Source organism: Botrytis byssoidea (genome assembly GCF_014898295.1).
Source record: "Botrytis byssoidea strain MUCL 94 chromosome Unknown BBYS_001, whole genome shotgun sequence".
In the NCBI taxonomy this organism is placed as follows: Eukaryota; Fungi; Ascomycota; class Leotiomycetes; order Helotiales; family Sclerotiniaceae; genus Botrytis; species Botrytis byssoidea.
In genome coordinates, this window is record NW_024065842.1 from 56,166 (window position 1) to 71,331 (window position 15,166).

General features: G+C 41.9%; 2 protein-coding genes across 2 annotated transcripts; one reads left to right on the forward strand and one right to left on the reverse strand.

Moving 5' to 3' along the window:
* Window positions 1-1,029: 1,029 nt before the first annotated feature.
* Window positions 1,030-4,536, reverse strand: EAE97_000016 (uncharacterized protein). Its single transcript, XM_038870526.1, has 2 exons — window positions 3,679-4,536; window positions 1,030-3,620 (listed from the first exon to the last, which is right to left on the reverse strand). Exons 1-2 carry the CDS (start codon window positions 3,919-3,921, stop codon window positions 1,479-1,481), a joined length of 2,385 nt encoding a protein of 794 aa, XP_038737887.1. The 5' UTR covers window positions 3,922-4,536; the 3' UTR covers window positions 1,030-1,478.
* A 3,348-nt stretch (window positions 4,537-7,884) lies between these two features.
* EAE97_000017 (uncharacterized protein) lies at window positions 7,885-12,535 on the forward strand (the record flags this gene model as incomplete). Its single annotated transcript, XM_038870527.1, has 7 exons — window positions 7,885-7,964; window positions 8,174-8,368; window positions 8,427-8,567; window positions 8,631-10,108; window positions 10,169-10,299; window positions 10,397-11,111; window positions 11,181-12,535. The coding sequence occupies 7 exons, from the start codon at window positions 7,885-7,887 to the stop codon at window positions 12,533-12,535; spliced, it is 4,095 nt and encodes a 1,364-aa protein (XP_038737888.1).
* Between the last annotated feature and the right edge of the window lie 2,631 nt (window positions 12,536-15,166).

Genomic DNA, 15,166 nt, shown 5'->3' on the forward strand with positions numbered 1-15,166 from the left:
TCCCATCCATCCATCCATCCATCCACAACCCACAACAAATCCCAAGCATCAACATCTAAGTTCCACCCACCCACCCACCCAGCCAGCCAGCCAGCCAGCTAGTATAGAATTATATATACATATCGATATATGATTTCGTGTACGATTGAAATAAGTAAATTTGCACATCTGATTCTGATTCTGATTCTGATTCTGCTTCTGATTCTGATTGTGATTCTGATTCTGATTGTGATTCTGATATTTATCGCTTATTTGCTGGTGAGGATAGTTTATTATAGTTTATTATAGTGTATTATATTATAGTAAAGCACATCATAGCATAGCATACACATCACGAATCAAATAAAATCTAATCGAAGCAGACTAACCCACTCGCTCCAATTCTCCAATTCTCCATCCATCCATCCATCTATCCATTCCAGCATCGATATACCACAGCACACCACACCACAGCACAGCACAGCACAGCACACCACACCACACCACACCACACCACACCACACCACACCACACCACACCGCAACTCAACCACCCACCCATCCATCCATCCATCCATCCATCTATTAACACAATATAAACAAAAGAAAAAGAGAATTTCTAATCTATCCACCAAGGAATTCGCTAGCTTTCTATACATTTACTACATATAAAAGTATTCACTTCACTTCACCCTCTCTCATTTCACCCTCTCTCATTTCAATCCAATCCAATCCTCAACTTCCAACCTCGGAATACCACCTCGGAATACCACCTCGGAATACCACCTCCTCCCTTCTTCCCTTCCTCTATTTCGCCCCTTTCCCTTTCCCTTCCCCTTCTCCATCCCCCTCCCCTTCTTCAGTTAATCATTCATCATTCATCATTTGTACAAACCACCATACACACATCCTATACGAAGAAGAAATATCCCCCCCCCCCCCGAAAATCAAGTCATATCCCATAGGTAAATCAACCTCAAATCTATTCACAACACATTTCACCAAAACATTTCACCAAGACAAGCAACAGATGTAAAGAAACAAATAAAGGAGAAGAATAAGACTTTTATAAACTCTCAATAAATACTTAAACTTCACAACAAAACAATAATAACCCCGTGTGATATATACATTATGTATAGCATGATAATCATATCCGTGTCCGTGTAGGCTTGCCAAAATACCCTCTAGATCTACCCCTTTAAAGCCTTTTCAACAATTGCCGCCCCGCCACAGTGATATCACGTTGGTCTAGGAAGTGATAACCTAGGATTAGATAGGATGATGTCAAAATATATACCACAACATTTTGCTCATCCCCTTCACTTTCATACCCACGCCCATCTGCCTTTTCTGCCTTTTCCAATCACCAGCCTATCATCCCATACATTATGTGAAGATCTGAAATTCATAAATCGCCTCATATATACTGCCGGTGAACCTTCTGCTGCTCCGCCCCTTTGAACAATGGTGAAAAACAAACTCTTCCCAAAACCTTACTTAAGGATTGTAATTATTCATAACTGCCCAAAAACTATCCTGACCCAAATCTCCTTCAAATTGCCATGGTTCAGGTTGCGCATACAAACTTGCGTCTTGGAAATTTTGATATGGCAAATCATAATTTGCTCCTCCAAGGTTCGTACTTAAATCATTGAATATCAGATCATGCATCGGTTGTAAAGGAGCAATTGAAGAAAGGTCAAAATTGTGTGGCATAATGTTATTAGCTCCTTGAAATTCCCAAGCAGCTGGTATATTGGGATTTGATGAGGTCAAGTTTTGTATTGTGGGAAGATTGTAATGACTTCCATTGACAGAATTTGCCGAAGATATGGTTGAAGGATCGGTCGATGCAGGAGAATTGTACGATTGTGCAGATGTAGAAGTACCAGATCTTACAGCTTGTGAGCTAGCGACTGTTGATGATGGGTTGGATCCCACATCTGATGGAGTGGATGGTTGAGGTTTGTTCGTTCCTAATGCTTTCTTTAAACGAATGTTGATTGCTTTGAGTACACCGGCCGCTGTATTGGCAATTGCATTACGTCCAATCATAGTATGGAATCTCTCCATTGCCCAATCAAAATGTTGTAGAGTATTGTCAAGAAGATCCCTATTTTCGAACGGGTGTAGAATATAAATGGCGGCCGAGAGGATAATAGCGTCAAAGGTATTGAGAACAAGGTTGAACATTTTGTAATGCTTTGTTTGCAGTAAACTGAAATATTCACGCTGCACTCGTAAAATATCCAAACCAGCTTCAAGAGCAGAACGGCGACTTGAAACCGAAAGACAAATATATGGTCTATGAAGAGCCATTGTTGTGAATGCACCACCGTTCTGGAAGATTAATCTGCAAGGTGGAAGCCAGTAACAATCAGGGTGATTATCCCAAGTTGTGTCAGGATTTTCGGCTCTGAAGTAGGGTGGACATAACTCATGAATTTGCTTGATATTAATGTGCATCTTTTGAACCTTCAGTGCATCACTAGGTTGTGGTCCATCTTTCTCAAGGTAATATATATCCCAAAGCGGAGCCATAACTTCAACATACCATAATAGCATTGTCAAAGGTGTGGGCATATCTGTAGGTTTTCGTTCTAGAGGAGGGGTCTTGCGTCGATCTTCAAGAGTCGCGGGTATAGGAGCGTCGATAGGAAAAGGTGGTCTTGGATCACGCATATCAATTGTGGTAGGTCGGCCAAGAACCAATGCCATATGTACGTCCCATAAAGCGAGTACAAGCCAAGTTCTCCGTCGGAGTTGTTGATGCCAAACATGTTCATATCCATCTTCAGGCTTGTGACGTTGAGGTTGATAATTGTCTTTATGCAATTCAATCTCCTGAGCGTCTTTGATGGTTTGGGATAGAGAATGCCAACTCTCAGGCACCATTCCACTATACTTCAAGTACGACGCCCTTACAAAACCGGCCTGAACAGTCACAAGAGTAGTGTTTCGTTTGCCTAATAAGGTCAAAATACTGACTCCCGAATCACTGTAATCAGCCGCAAGATCATCAAATGACATTCCCGCTGCATATTTGAGTGACTCCAAACTTGGATCATGGTCTGGCGGTTGAAATAATAAGGCCATGGCAATACATTGGAACAGGAGAGCGGGAAAGAACTGTAAATCTGCAGGTAATTCCTGTGGTCCCTTATTCAAAGTTGCAAACGAAAGATTGTTCCAATTTCTGAGATGATCGCGAAAGGTTCCTTCGTCTAGAGCATAATATTGAAAGTTGACTTCGCGGAAGAATGTCTTTAAAAGCATATCAATGTAGGGTCGGGAGGGCAACTGTCGTATCAAGCTCTTGTATTTCTCCCGAAGTCCAGCATTCTCTGATGTTGTTATGGAGTGCGATGTCACAGCGGCCCCATCGTTGACCTCTGCCTCTATCTTCTTGAAGATCCCTAGGGTTGTATTTGAATGGGTCCCATTGGACTTTGCATATCCTAAAGCGCTAACTTTTGCCACGGAATCCGATTCGACTTGTGCATTCTTTCCATATTCCGCATTATCAGACGACCTTAAATCATCTAGTAATTGTTGTTTCCTCGCCGATTCATTCTCATATTGACACACATCTTGCTTATTGCGATTAACACAATTCGAACATGGAAATTCACGATCACACTAGAATTGGTATTAGACAACTCCTCTTATGAGAATACAATGAGAAAGCGAGAACAACCTTTTGCTTGCGCCTATGACATTCAGTACATGAGATCACCACTCTCTTCCTCTTCTTTGGAGCTTTCTGTGGGACCTCTGTTTTTATCGTCTCTGGGCCCAATGCGATATTGTTCTTCGTCCCGGCAGCTTGCAGATTATGGTTGGGAGGGAGGTGGTCGAGGTTGAGGCTATTGTAAAATTCGTCGCATGCGACTTGATTAGGATCCGGCTTCATATTGATAGAAGTCTCATTCATTTGCATGATGAGCGATGGTAGGAGTATAGAGATGAAGTATGTCTTTTCCACGAGAGAATATCTTTCACGCCACTCGCAAATGCCAATCGAATCGATATGCGATCGATATGCGACTATCGCAAGCCGAGGAAACTTTGAATTGAGGAGGTACTCGAATACCCCCACTTGTCAATACTTCGTGGGGTGGAGATATTTGTGTAAGGGGTAGATGGGTCGGTGTTGAAATGGGTACGAGAGTTGAATTTGTTTTGGATGATAGAAAAGCGGCTCTTTTGAAATTTCGGAATTTGAAAGTGATGTTAGTCGATCCTGAGATCGTGGTAGTACATATAAGGCTTTTTGGTCGTCGCAATGTATGTAAGATGTAAGAATGGTCGATGATGCCAATCAAATCCTGGTAGATTGTGTGAGGTACAGAATCTTTCGGATGTAAGGAATCTATTCTTGTTGACGCAAACGCCGAAAGGGTGAAGAGAAGCCCTGGAGATGTGTAGAGTGGCGCAGGTGGCGGACGGACAGATGGGCAGGGCAGGGCGGGCAAGGCAAGTGGATGGGAAAAAAAAAAGACCGAGAATTTCAATTTTCAATTTTTCAATTTTTCAATTTTTCAATTTTTCAATTGCCTCAGGCCAAGATTGAAGAGATGAAAGGGATGAAAGGCATGGAGATGAAAGTTAGAATCATCAGTAGGCGTGGTAGGTAGATTAGGTAGGTAGGTAGATGAATAGATAGCTGGAGTACCTAGGTAGATAGTAGATAGTGAAAAGTAGATAGTAGATAGTAGATAGTACTCGAGTAGATAGTAAACATGATGGGCGGGGTGAATCTTGATTTTTAGCTAGAACCTTGGAATGCCTAGATAGGTAGGTACGTAGGTTTATACTAGGTAGGTGGACTCGAAGTAGAGTAGAAGGTACATAGGTACATAGGTACATAGGTAGGTACACATAGTGCATGACTAATAAACTTCATCACAGATTGTATATTCGAGTATATGCAGATACCTAGGTATATATAGATGGTACCGAGTAGATGTATGGCAGATAGATACTACTTGGAATCAATCAATCTATCTATTTGAGCCATCTGAGTGAGTTTCTTCGTCTGCTTACCTGCTTACCTGCTTACCTGCTTGCCTGCTTACTTACCAAGTGTAAAAGTACTTATTCAGATCTAAATGACGCTCCGCTGGCTCTCCGAGGGCCATTGCCATGGAGGCAGACTAGATAATAAGAGCGGTGTTAGAATGTGTCGTTGGTTAGATGCTGAAGCGCCTGGTATTCTCATCTCGAAGCACAACACAGAATGTACAGTTCACACAGAAAATGCAGAAGAGACAGAGGATATAGAGAGTGCCGGTAAACACAAGGAAGAAAATCAAAAATCTAATTTTACTCGAGGACCTGTGTGACATCAATTTCATGCTTCCAATTCATCTAGTAACCTCTAAATAGTCACTAAATTCCTTGATTATTAAGGTTCTTTTCTTATTTTATATTGAATAGATGTCTCCGTATATTAAACTTTTCCTCAACCTTACCAATTACCTTCCATCGATCTAGCAATCACGACGACATCATATACCGATAAATTCCTTCCAGAATATTCTTCGTAGTTTGCCTAGTACTTGTCATCGTGGGCCGGAGAATGGGAGTATCCGTTCCATGTGCAAAACCACGTGTAACCTTATCCTCATCTTCCCCCTCCCCCAAGATAGACCGAGCGCCATCAACCCTAGAGCCTACCCTACCTTACCTTGGAATCAGATCAGACTCCCGTGACCAAGATTCAGAATCCCCTTGCCATGCCTTACCATGCCTTATCATGCCTTATCATGCCTTACCATGTCTTACCATGCCATGAGAAAGTCAGTCCTGGTAAGTGTACAATGTAGGTAGACAGACACAAGTTGCAACGGCATCCGAAGTTTCCCGACTCCACTCCAACCAAGATTTTCCGTACAGTAGAGTAGTACTTGACTATTGAAATCCCCGAAACGGAAGCATAGCATAGCATAGTTATATTAGATCAGTCGTCAGGAGCTAGGTGCAGAATGGTAAGCAACAGTCGTTGTACATTCAGCCCAACCAGCTTCAGATTATTTTCAAACACGCCACCCCCCACCATCCGAAGAAATAGCATTCGAGAATGCCATGCGGCCATACAGAATGGAACATAGGATTTCGAAGATTCTTGATACAGATGAGTTGGCGAGCATTACCTGAAAGAGGAATAGATGGGGAGACAGCTCAGCCACAAATGTGTGTGAGGAATTTCGGTTCGATGTTTACAAGATGCTAGTGCTTCATGTGGTGAAGAGAGTCCTGGTCTAGATCGGAAGCTTAATCTTTCATCTTCACACTAAGGGAAAAGTATCAGGGACGGTGTGCTAGGGGTGTCCACGGGCTGGACGGGCTATACCCAAGAGTCAAAATCTAATGTTCATCGATTTAACATTACGGGAGACCACCAGTGAGTGCATTGGGAAACTACTCGGAACTCTTTTATGGAGAATTCAGGGGGTAGTGGCCATGGTGGGAAGTGAAGGATGGGTAACGTGATACATCCAAAATGCAGATGCAAGGATGATTCTTGATAGTCCCTTAGCATGTTGTAGATAAAGCACGTTCTAACCACCAAACAAGCGTCAACATGATTTTAATGTGGAGAAGAGGAAGGAGAAATGAGAAATGAGGAATGAGAAATGAGTGAGAAGAAAAGTAAAAAAAAGGGTCCATTAGTGTCATGTTTTAGTTCTAGTCTAATCAAGTAGCTAGACAGTAGTCGGAAATGTCTCCCAAGCCCTTCTCTTCTAGTGCTGATAATATGCAACGTGCAGCAAATGATTTGAAAATTTGAGATCTCTTGTTGAGGGGTTAGGACTAAGAGTGAAGGCGGGTAAGAATAATAAGAATACGAGTATGAGTAAAAATTAAGAGTGAAGAAAGCAATAGAGAATCTCCACCAGCTCAATCCCTCCAAATTCTCCAAATTCTCCTGGGGCACTCCAGAGACCCTGATAGTATTTTTACATTCACGCCCCTTTCGCTTACGATACCCATATTAATCAGGAATCAATGCATAATGACGCAACATGTCGATCGATTTTCCTACATCCCATCCAGACCTTTTGCCGTGCACACCAGCGTCCAGAGAATTCCCGACCCAGAGAGCAACAACGCAACACACTCGTTCTTTCTTATTTCTTTCTTCTCTGGTCCGTGTCCCGTCACAGCATGTTCACACTATTGCCATCATGCTAAGAAACATCAGCTAAGACTAGGACTCTTAGTATTTATTAGGTAATCTCAGCCAGTAGAATCTAAAAGTCAAAAGTCGAAAAGTCGAAAAGTCGAAACTCAATAATTTAAACACACTGAGCAAGCTTATCTACCTACCAATCTACCAATCTACCAATCCATTCTTCACACCACCCCCAACTTTTTATTTATTTATACTTCTATGGTGTATTTAAGCAAAAGATAAGATTATTATTGTTATTATTTAAAATAAAATAAAAAATTTAAAATACGCATTAAGACTATTCAAGCTTAAACGCCCTTCACTGTCTAAGACTTCTACAACTCAATTTCATTTGGTTTATCTGCGAAAACGTTGATTTGGGGCTGCATTGCCTGTCTATCGTATTGAAAAGGTGGAGGGGTTGCTTTCTAACCCAATCCAATGCATACAACAATTACAAAGTAGAATCTAGGTGAGTAAATCTCTACGACCTCCTTGTCTCTTCCCATTAACCTTAACTTTTCCAATTCCATATACCGATCATCAATAAAGCCAGAAACTTTAATCACTCCATTTCTGATCATCGCATTCATTAGACAGATCTTACTGCCTCGACCATTTCCTTCCATAGACTGATCATAGATTGATCATCACCTTGACTACCTTCTCTCGATCCTGTCGAACTTTCTGAAAGCTGGCCAGCCATTCAATTAAACCCAAGCGCAGATGGCGCCGGTAGCAGCAACAGTTGCGCTTTCGCACGTCGAGGGGATTTCCGATTCCGCCAGAGCCAGAGAACTATACAAGTATGTCCATTGTTTGATTTGAATCGCTTCCACAAGCCTACCCAGGAGTTTGGAAGAAGACACAAAAATAATCACGCGTATTGAGTCAAACAGAAGGAAATCAAAGATGTCTATCTCACGAAGTGGTCTAGAGTGGCTCACTGCTGATTCATTTGGTACCACAAGTTCAAATGCGAAAGAGCTATCATACTGATATACATCTCCTTCAGATACTATCAACCTACTGCTTCCATAAATACCGAGACATGTTTTCCAGCACACCAATCATCCACAGAGTCTGGCAATCAAGATCTAGAAGTACAATCTGATATTACTTCAACCAAAATATCTTCTCCAGATACATCATTGACAGCATTCTGCCAACTAGTATCATGGAGATTAGAGGTGCAAAGAGCAATGATCAGGTAATTTTCAAGCATACGTATCCATTCTATTTGATTCTCAGCTGACAAATCCCTCGAGTCTTATCGATGATGGCACACAGTATTTCATTGCAGAAAGCACAAAATCATTAAACCTAGTGGATGCAACAAAGCACAAACCAGGTGATGAGTTGTGGCTCGGCTGTACCTCTGTGTCAAAGGCTGGTAGGTTGTGTGAGAGGTATGACAAAAGCGAATTTGAAATTAAAATCAAGTCATCAATTGTGTTTAATCTCTGCTACAGGACCATCGAAACTGCCCCAACCGTATTGGGTGAAGAATATCCTTCATTCATAGTCAATGACTTAACATTAGATGATCGATTCAATCAACTTTCTTTTGTTACGGAATCCCCACACCTCAAATTTTATGCAGGAGTTCCACTTATCACCAAGCGAGGCATACCGATTGGAAGTTTATTTGTGGTCGATAGTCAAGCCAGGCCCGGGCTCTCCAAAGATGACATCTCTTTCTTGGGCACTATGGCATGCACGGTGATGAAGCATCTAGAGTTGAATCGAGAGGTGGAGGAACATCGACGGGGCATGAAGATGAGCAGAGGCCTTGCATCATTCGTCGAAGGTCGTGCAGAACTCGAAGAGGCAGACATGGAAGCAGAAGATGGAGAAGGCACAAAGATTGTTGGCCAATTTGAAACAGACACTGGGATCAGACGACAGAAGTCAAAATCTTCATCATCAACAAAAGATTCGAGGATGTCAAGTACTACTTCACCTTCTCTTAGCAACGGTAAAGAAAATGGGCATGTAACCTCAACGTCAACGATTCCTACAAGGATAGAAGGTACCGTTTTGACATCTGAACAATCGGATTCATTCACCAATGAACGACCAGGAATGGAGTCCACGCACTGTTCCTCTTTTGGGGAGACTAGTACAACTGAGCAGTCACCTTTCGATATGTGCAAGACAGATACCCCTGATGAGGAGTTTACCGAAGCTTCTGCTTTGAAGTTGCTCTTCTCACGCGCTTCCAATCTTATCAGGGAGGCGTTTGAAGTAGATGGTGGGGCTGTATTTTACGATGCACAAAAAGGGTTCAGCAGTGATACGCAAACTTCTAGCTTAGAATCGTCTGTTACTGATAGCCAGACGAGTGGTGACGATGAAATGAGAAACGGATTCAATCCTCAATCTTCGATTTCACGACCTTTTACTCGATCGTCGACAATGTCACAAACACGAGAAATCGAGATTTTGGGATTCTCCACCCCCGAGGCATCATCGATTAATGGTGACGTATATCCGGGAACTCATTCATTCTTACCATTCGAGGAAAAGTCTTTACATCAGTTTTTGCGCCGGTACCCACGCGGAAAGCTCTGGACTTTTGATTCGGATGGATCCATGTCCTCGGCATCAGATGATGAAATTCTTAAAGGTTATAAATCTTCTGCGAGACCAGGCAGAAATCAACAACGTGGAAAGAATAAAGTGGCTAGGGCGGCAGCAGATGGAAGATTTTTGTCGAATCATTTCCCTGGTGTCCGCCAGTTGTTATTTGTCCCGCTTTGGGATGCTGGTCGTTCTCGCTGGCTCAGTGCTTGTTGTGTTTGGTCAACAGAGCCTACGCGTATTCTATCCAAACAAAACGAGTTGTCATTTCTCACTGCATTTGGAAATAGTGTCATGGCTGAATGTTCTCGTATAAGTACCGAAGTCGCTGATCAGAAAAAGAGTGATTTCATTGGAAGTATTTCTCGTAAGTATTGAGCAATGATTGCCAGCAAAAAAATTATCAAGGGGCTAACGATGTACAAAGATGAATTAAGAAGTCCGCTGCACGGAATACTTGCGTCTGCTGAGATGTTGGATGATCTCTCATTGCCAAATTTGGCTCAAGAACTTGTCGAAACGATTGATAGTTGCGGCCGTACCCTTTTGGACACTATCGTGAGTCCCTTTTTTACTGCTCTTGGGTGCATTTCACGCGCAATTTTCTTTCCTCGTGCCCTGGACCTCGTTCGCCCTTGCTGACTACATCTTTCAGAATCATATTCTGGACTTCTCTAAAATTAGTAGTCTTGAGAAAAATTGGCGTAGAAATCGTCGGGGCTCCACCAAACGAAGATCGCAATCGAGTAATGCTGGTCCCCTGGCTTTACAACAATCCGATCTTCCTATGATTAATCTGTTTGCTCCTGTAGATGTCGCAGTCCTCTGTGAAGAGGTGGTTGAGAGTGTTTTTGCAGGCTACGTTTTTCAAAATGTCACGGCAAAAACTTTCGATATGGTTCATGATATACATGACAAAAGCTCGGATTCGAAAAGACAATCAGGATTGCTTGCCATGTCATCTTCAGCGAACCCAACCCCACAAGTTTCGGTCATCCTGGATATTGCTCTAGATGACTACAATTTTACTACACAGCCCGGTGCTTTCCGAAGAATCATCATGAACTTGCTCGGGAACGCTTTGAAATATACGTCACACGGCTATGTACGGGTCAAACTAGAGACCGCTAAACTAGATGATCTCAACGTCCCTGGTGACGGGAGAACTCCGAGATCGATGATCATATTGACAGTGACCGACACAGGGAAGGGTATATCTAGTGAGTTCCTGAGATCGAAGCTTTTCACTCCATTTGCCCAGGAAAATACTCTCTCAAGTGGGACTGGATTGGGACTGTCCATTGTGAGGAGTATTATCAACCTACTTGAAGGAGACATTACGATTGATAGTGAATTGGGACGTGGCACTGGTGAGTAACCTTAAGCTTTCCAGCTGTGTAGATATGACATGTTGATACAGTACTGACCTATTTCTCTAGAGGTCAGAGTCACCTTGCCACTTCTTCGCGGAATGCCCAAAGATACATCAGCACCAGCAACACCAAAAGCTGTAACCTCGTTATTGCGTGAGACCGACGAATCAGTATCTTTATTGCGAAATGAGATTAGCGGTCGTGAAGTAGGCCTCTTTAATTTCAACCCTCCTACTATAGACCCTATACTTGCAAGGAAGGGAAAGCTTCTTGGAAGTTCCGTCAGAAATTTCCTTACAGATTGGTATGGTCTGAAGATTGTGCCATTATCGAAGAACCCAAAAATCATCATAGCAAATGCTCCAGACTTGTCTGTTCTCGCGAATCTCCGTAAAATGCTCCCTCGCCAAAGTAACCCGTCAATTTTGGTTCTGTGTCCGCATTCTTCACGCTTCAACCACTCATTCGCAGAAGCTGGCATCAAAGGCAATGTCACCGTAGTAGCGAAACCAGTGGGCCCACTCAAACTTGCAAGAGCACTTCGATCCTGTCTTGAGGGTGTGACGACTGCAAGTGGTACAGCCATCACGCCCGATTCATCCGGCATGGCGCAAGCTGGCACTAATGATCTTAGTAACGTCTTTGAGGATTTGCTCATTTCCCCAAATGGTGGCGAAGTATTGGACAACAGTCGTATGGCGGCTGATAGCGAGAATGCTCGGAAGGCTATTGAATCACCGACTCCAAACGCACTTGTCGAGAAGGGCATGGAGTTTCCATTTCCATTACCTCAAGGTGGTAAAAACTCTACTTCAATTGGGGAACTCTCTTTGGATAAGAACCTTCTCACTCCCATAGCTTCAAGCTTTGGTCTCACATCTCCACCTAATCCATCAGTTGGGTATGTGACTAGTCATCCATCTGGTTCTTCAACCGCAACTACAAGTACACGCCAACCTTCAATCACAGTCGCAGATTCTGATCCCTTCGCACCAAATCTACTTTTAGTAGATGACAACATGATAAACCTCAAACTTCTACGTCACTTCATAACGCGATTGGGTTACACAACGGTTCACGAGGCAGAAAATGGACTTGAAGCAGTAAAGAAAGTTGAGGAACGACCGGAGGGATATGATATCATTTTCATGGATATAAGTATGCCAATTTTAGATGGATTCGATGCTACAAAAGAAATTCGAAAATTGGAAAAGTCAAGACGAGAGCGAGCAATAGCCAACGATGGCGCAGACAAGAGTAAGAAGAATGAAGCATTAGTGGTGGCACTTACGGGTTTGGCGGGCAAAGATGATGTGGAGAAGGCGAGAGCTTGTGGCATTGACCTATTTATGACCAAGCCGGTGGCTATGAAGGAGGTGAGAAAGATGTTGGAGAATTGGAGGGCTAATCAGAGGGACTGAATGGGAGGGTGGATGACTCTGATAAGTGCAAATATTCAAGCGGAACGATGGAACGATGAATATGAATACGAATCGCATAAGGGACTTGTATTTTGAGGCGTTATGGAAGCATCCTGGCAGAAGCATCAAAATTGGGACATGGATATCCAGGAATTGTAACAATATGGAGGGACGGAGCGATAAAATTTTGGCGCGGCGTTTGGCTTTGAGCTTCTAAGAGAGAGGAGCTCATATATACCCAGGTGTAATGCATGGAATTTGTGCTTGAGATTAGCGTGGCTTTTTGGTTTTTAGGAATGTTTGGGGGGGGGGGGAGGTTCTTCGAGTTGGATGGAAGGAAATGGATTAGTGTGGAACGGATGTGATGTTAGATGATATACCCTGAGGCTGGGGCGATGGTGTGATGGAATAATTGTGGTGATGATTGATGGGATGGATGAATAGATATGTATTATATGAGATGATGAAGAAATCAATAGATACCAGGTATACTCATGTGTCTTAGTTGTACTTGGATGGTGTACTGTATTGTAGACTTATAGCATATGAGCCTAGAGCATTGTGGATTAGGGGATTGATTCAGTTAGAAGTAGAGTCTGGGGCTTTGTAAGTGGGTATAGGGTATGTAACATTCTTGTAATTTATTAATTTATTCGAAAGTATCTACTTAGGGTATTCATCCTACCTCTTTGCCAAGATAAACATGTATGGAGTGTGTGAGTGGATGAGTGAGTGGGTGGATGGGTGATTAAGTATCACCTGGTAGTGGGTGGGTGTGTGAGTGGGTAGGTTAGGTAGGTAGATCAGTGAGTATAGGGGGTGTGGTGTAGTGATCTTATACAATTTGTTAGTAAGATACATTTGAGGAGGTTGATAATAGATGTGTATATAGATGGTATAGGTGGTGTAAATGATATATATAGTGTGTTATAGTAGTGTCGTATCCATATCTGAGGAGATACCTAGGTATGTGTAGTGTTTATGGTTAGATAGGTATACCTAGGTAGGTAGAAGGTATAGGTAGAGGGAGATGAGTAAGAAATAGATGTATTTCGTTTCGTTTTGTTGAATTTCGTTTTGGCGGAGTTTTGGGGTTTGGGGTTTGGGGTTTGGGATTTGGGATCTGGGTTGATGGGTGGTGATTGATTGATTGGCTGGGTATAATGTATATGAATGGGTAGATAGGTAGATGGGTAGATAAATGGATAAGTGTTTTGTCAATTATATTGGTTGGTGGTTGGTGGTTTCATTGTATAGATAAATGAGTGGATAAGTAGATGAGAATCAACGAGAGAAAAGATAAGTAATTAGATGGATAAGTAAATTGGGAGGGAAGGGGGAAGGAGGAGGTAGATAAAATGCATTGAAACTTTATATTGGAGGAGTTGGGTAGATAATAGATAATAGATGGTTATTTAAGGTGATGGGGGTTTGTGGTATCGTGGTTGTGATGTAGTGGTTGTGATATAGTGTTTACAGTAGAGTGTTTTTGTTATAGATGGATGGGTGATAGATAGATGAATTGGGATTGGGATTAAGGGTTATGGATTTGAATTTTTGGGGAGAGGGGATGTGTGTGCGTGGATGTTTGTGTTTGTTGTTTGAATAGATGTAGATAGGTAGATGTGGTTTTTTTTCTCTTCATAAAATAGGGTTAGGATTGAAATTGGGATTGGGATTTTGGATTTCACATATGTATTTGTGTATCTGGATTTTGAGGTGAGAAGAGAGGGAGAAGAGGGAGAAGATAGTTGTATATGTATATATATGAATATATGTGTATGGTTATTGTTTGAGCGGATGGGTAGATGAATAAGTTGGTAGGTGAGAGGATAGATATTTTCAATGAGATGGGAGTTAGAATCTGGATTCTAGACTCTGGGAGAGAGGTTGATGTATTGTGTATGTATGAATTATGATAAGTAAGGAAAGATAGGTGGTAAGTGAGTAGATAGATGGCTAGGTGTATATTTTTCATGAGTTAGAATTAGAATTAGAATTAGAATTAGAATTAGAATTAGAATTCGAATTAGAATTAGAATTAGAATTTAGAATTAGAATTAGAATTAGAATAGAATTAGAATTGATAGACTGAGAATTAGGATAGAATTAGAATGAGAATTTGGGTGATAATTATTGCCACATTTGCATCTAGGACAGATTACATGATCTTGATTTTATTTGATTCTCTTTGTTTATTTGACGAGAGTGGAGGAAGTAACGAAGTAATGGAAGTATATTAGTTGAGAGAAGGTAGGAGATAGGGGATTGTAGGAGGTTGGGAGAGAGAAGATGAGATTAATAGGGGAATTAGATGGGATTCTGGGGAGCTGTAAGGGATCATGTTTGGTTATCGTGTAGATAGGTAGGTACTCGAGTAGATAAATAAATGGATGAATAGTTTCATTGAATGAGGATGGGGATTTATGTATTTGGATCCTGGGTTGTGTGTGTGTGTGTGGAGGTATGTACATGTATAGATTTGTGAGTTTTGCTTTTTGTTTGTTTCTGAAGTTTATTTGTTTATATTCTGAGCTAGTGAGTGGAGAAAAAGTGAGTAGCTTGGTGGAGAGGGAAGATAGAGGAATCAAAAGCACATAGAGGGTGAGGAGAGAAGAAATAGAGTGAGAT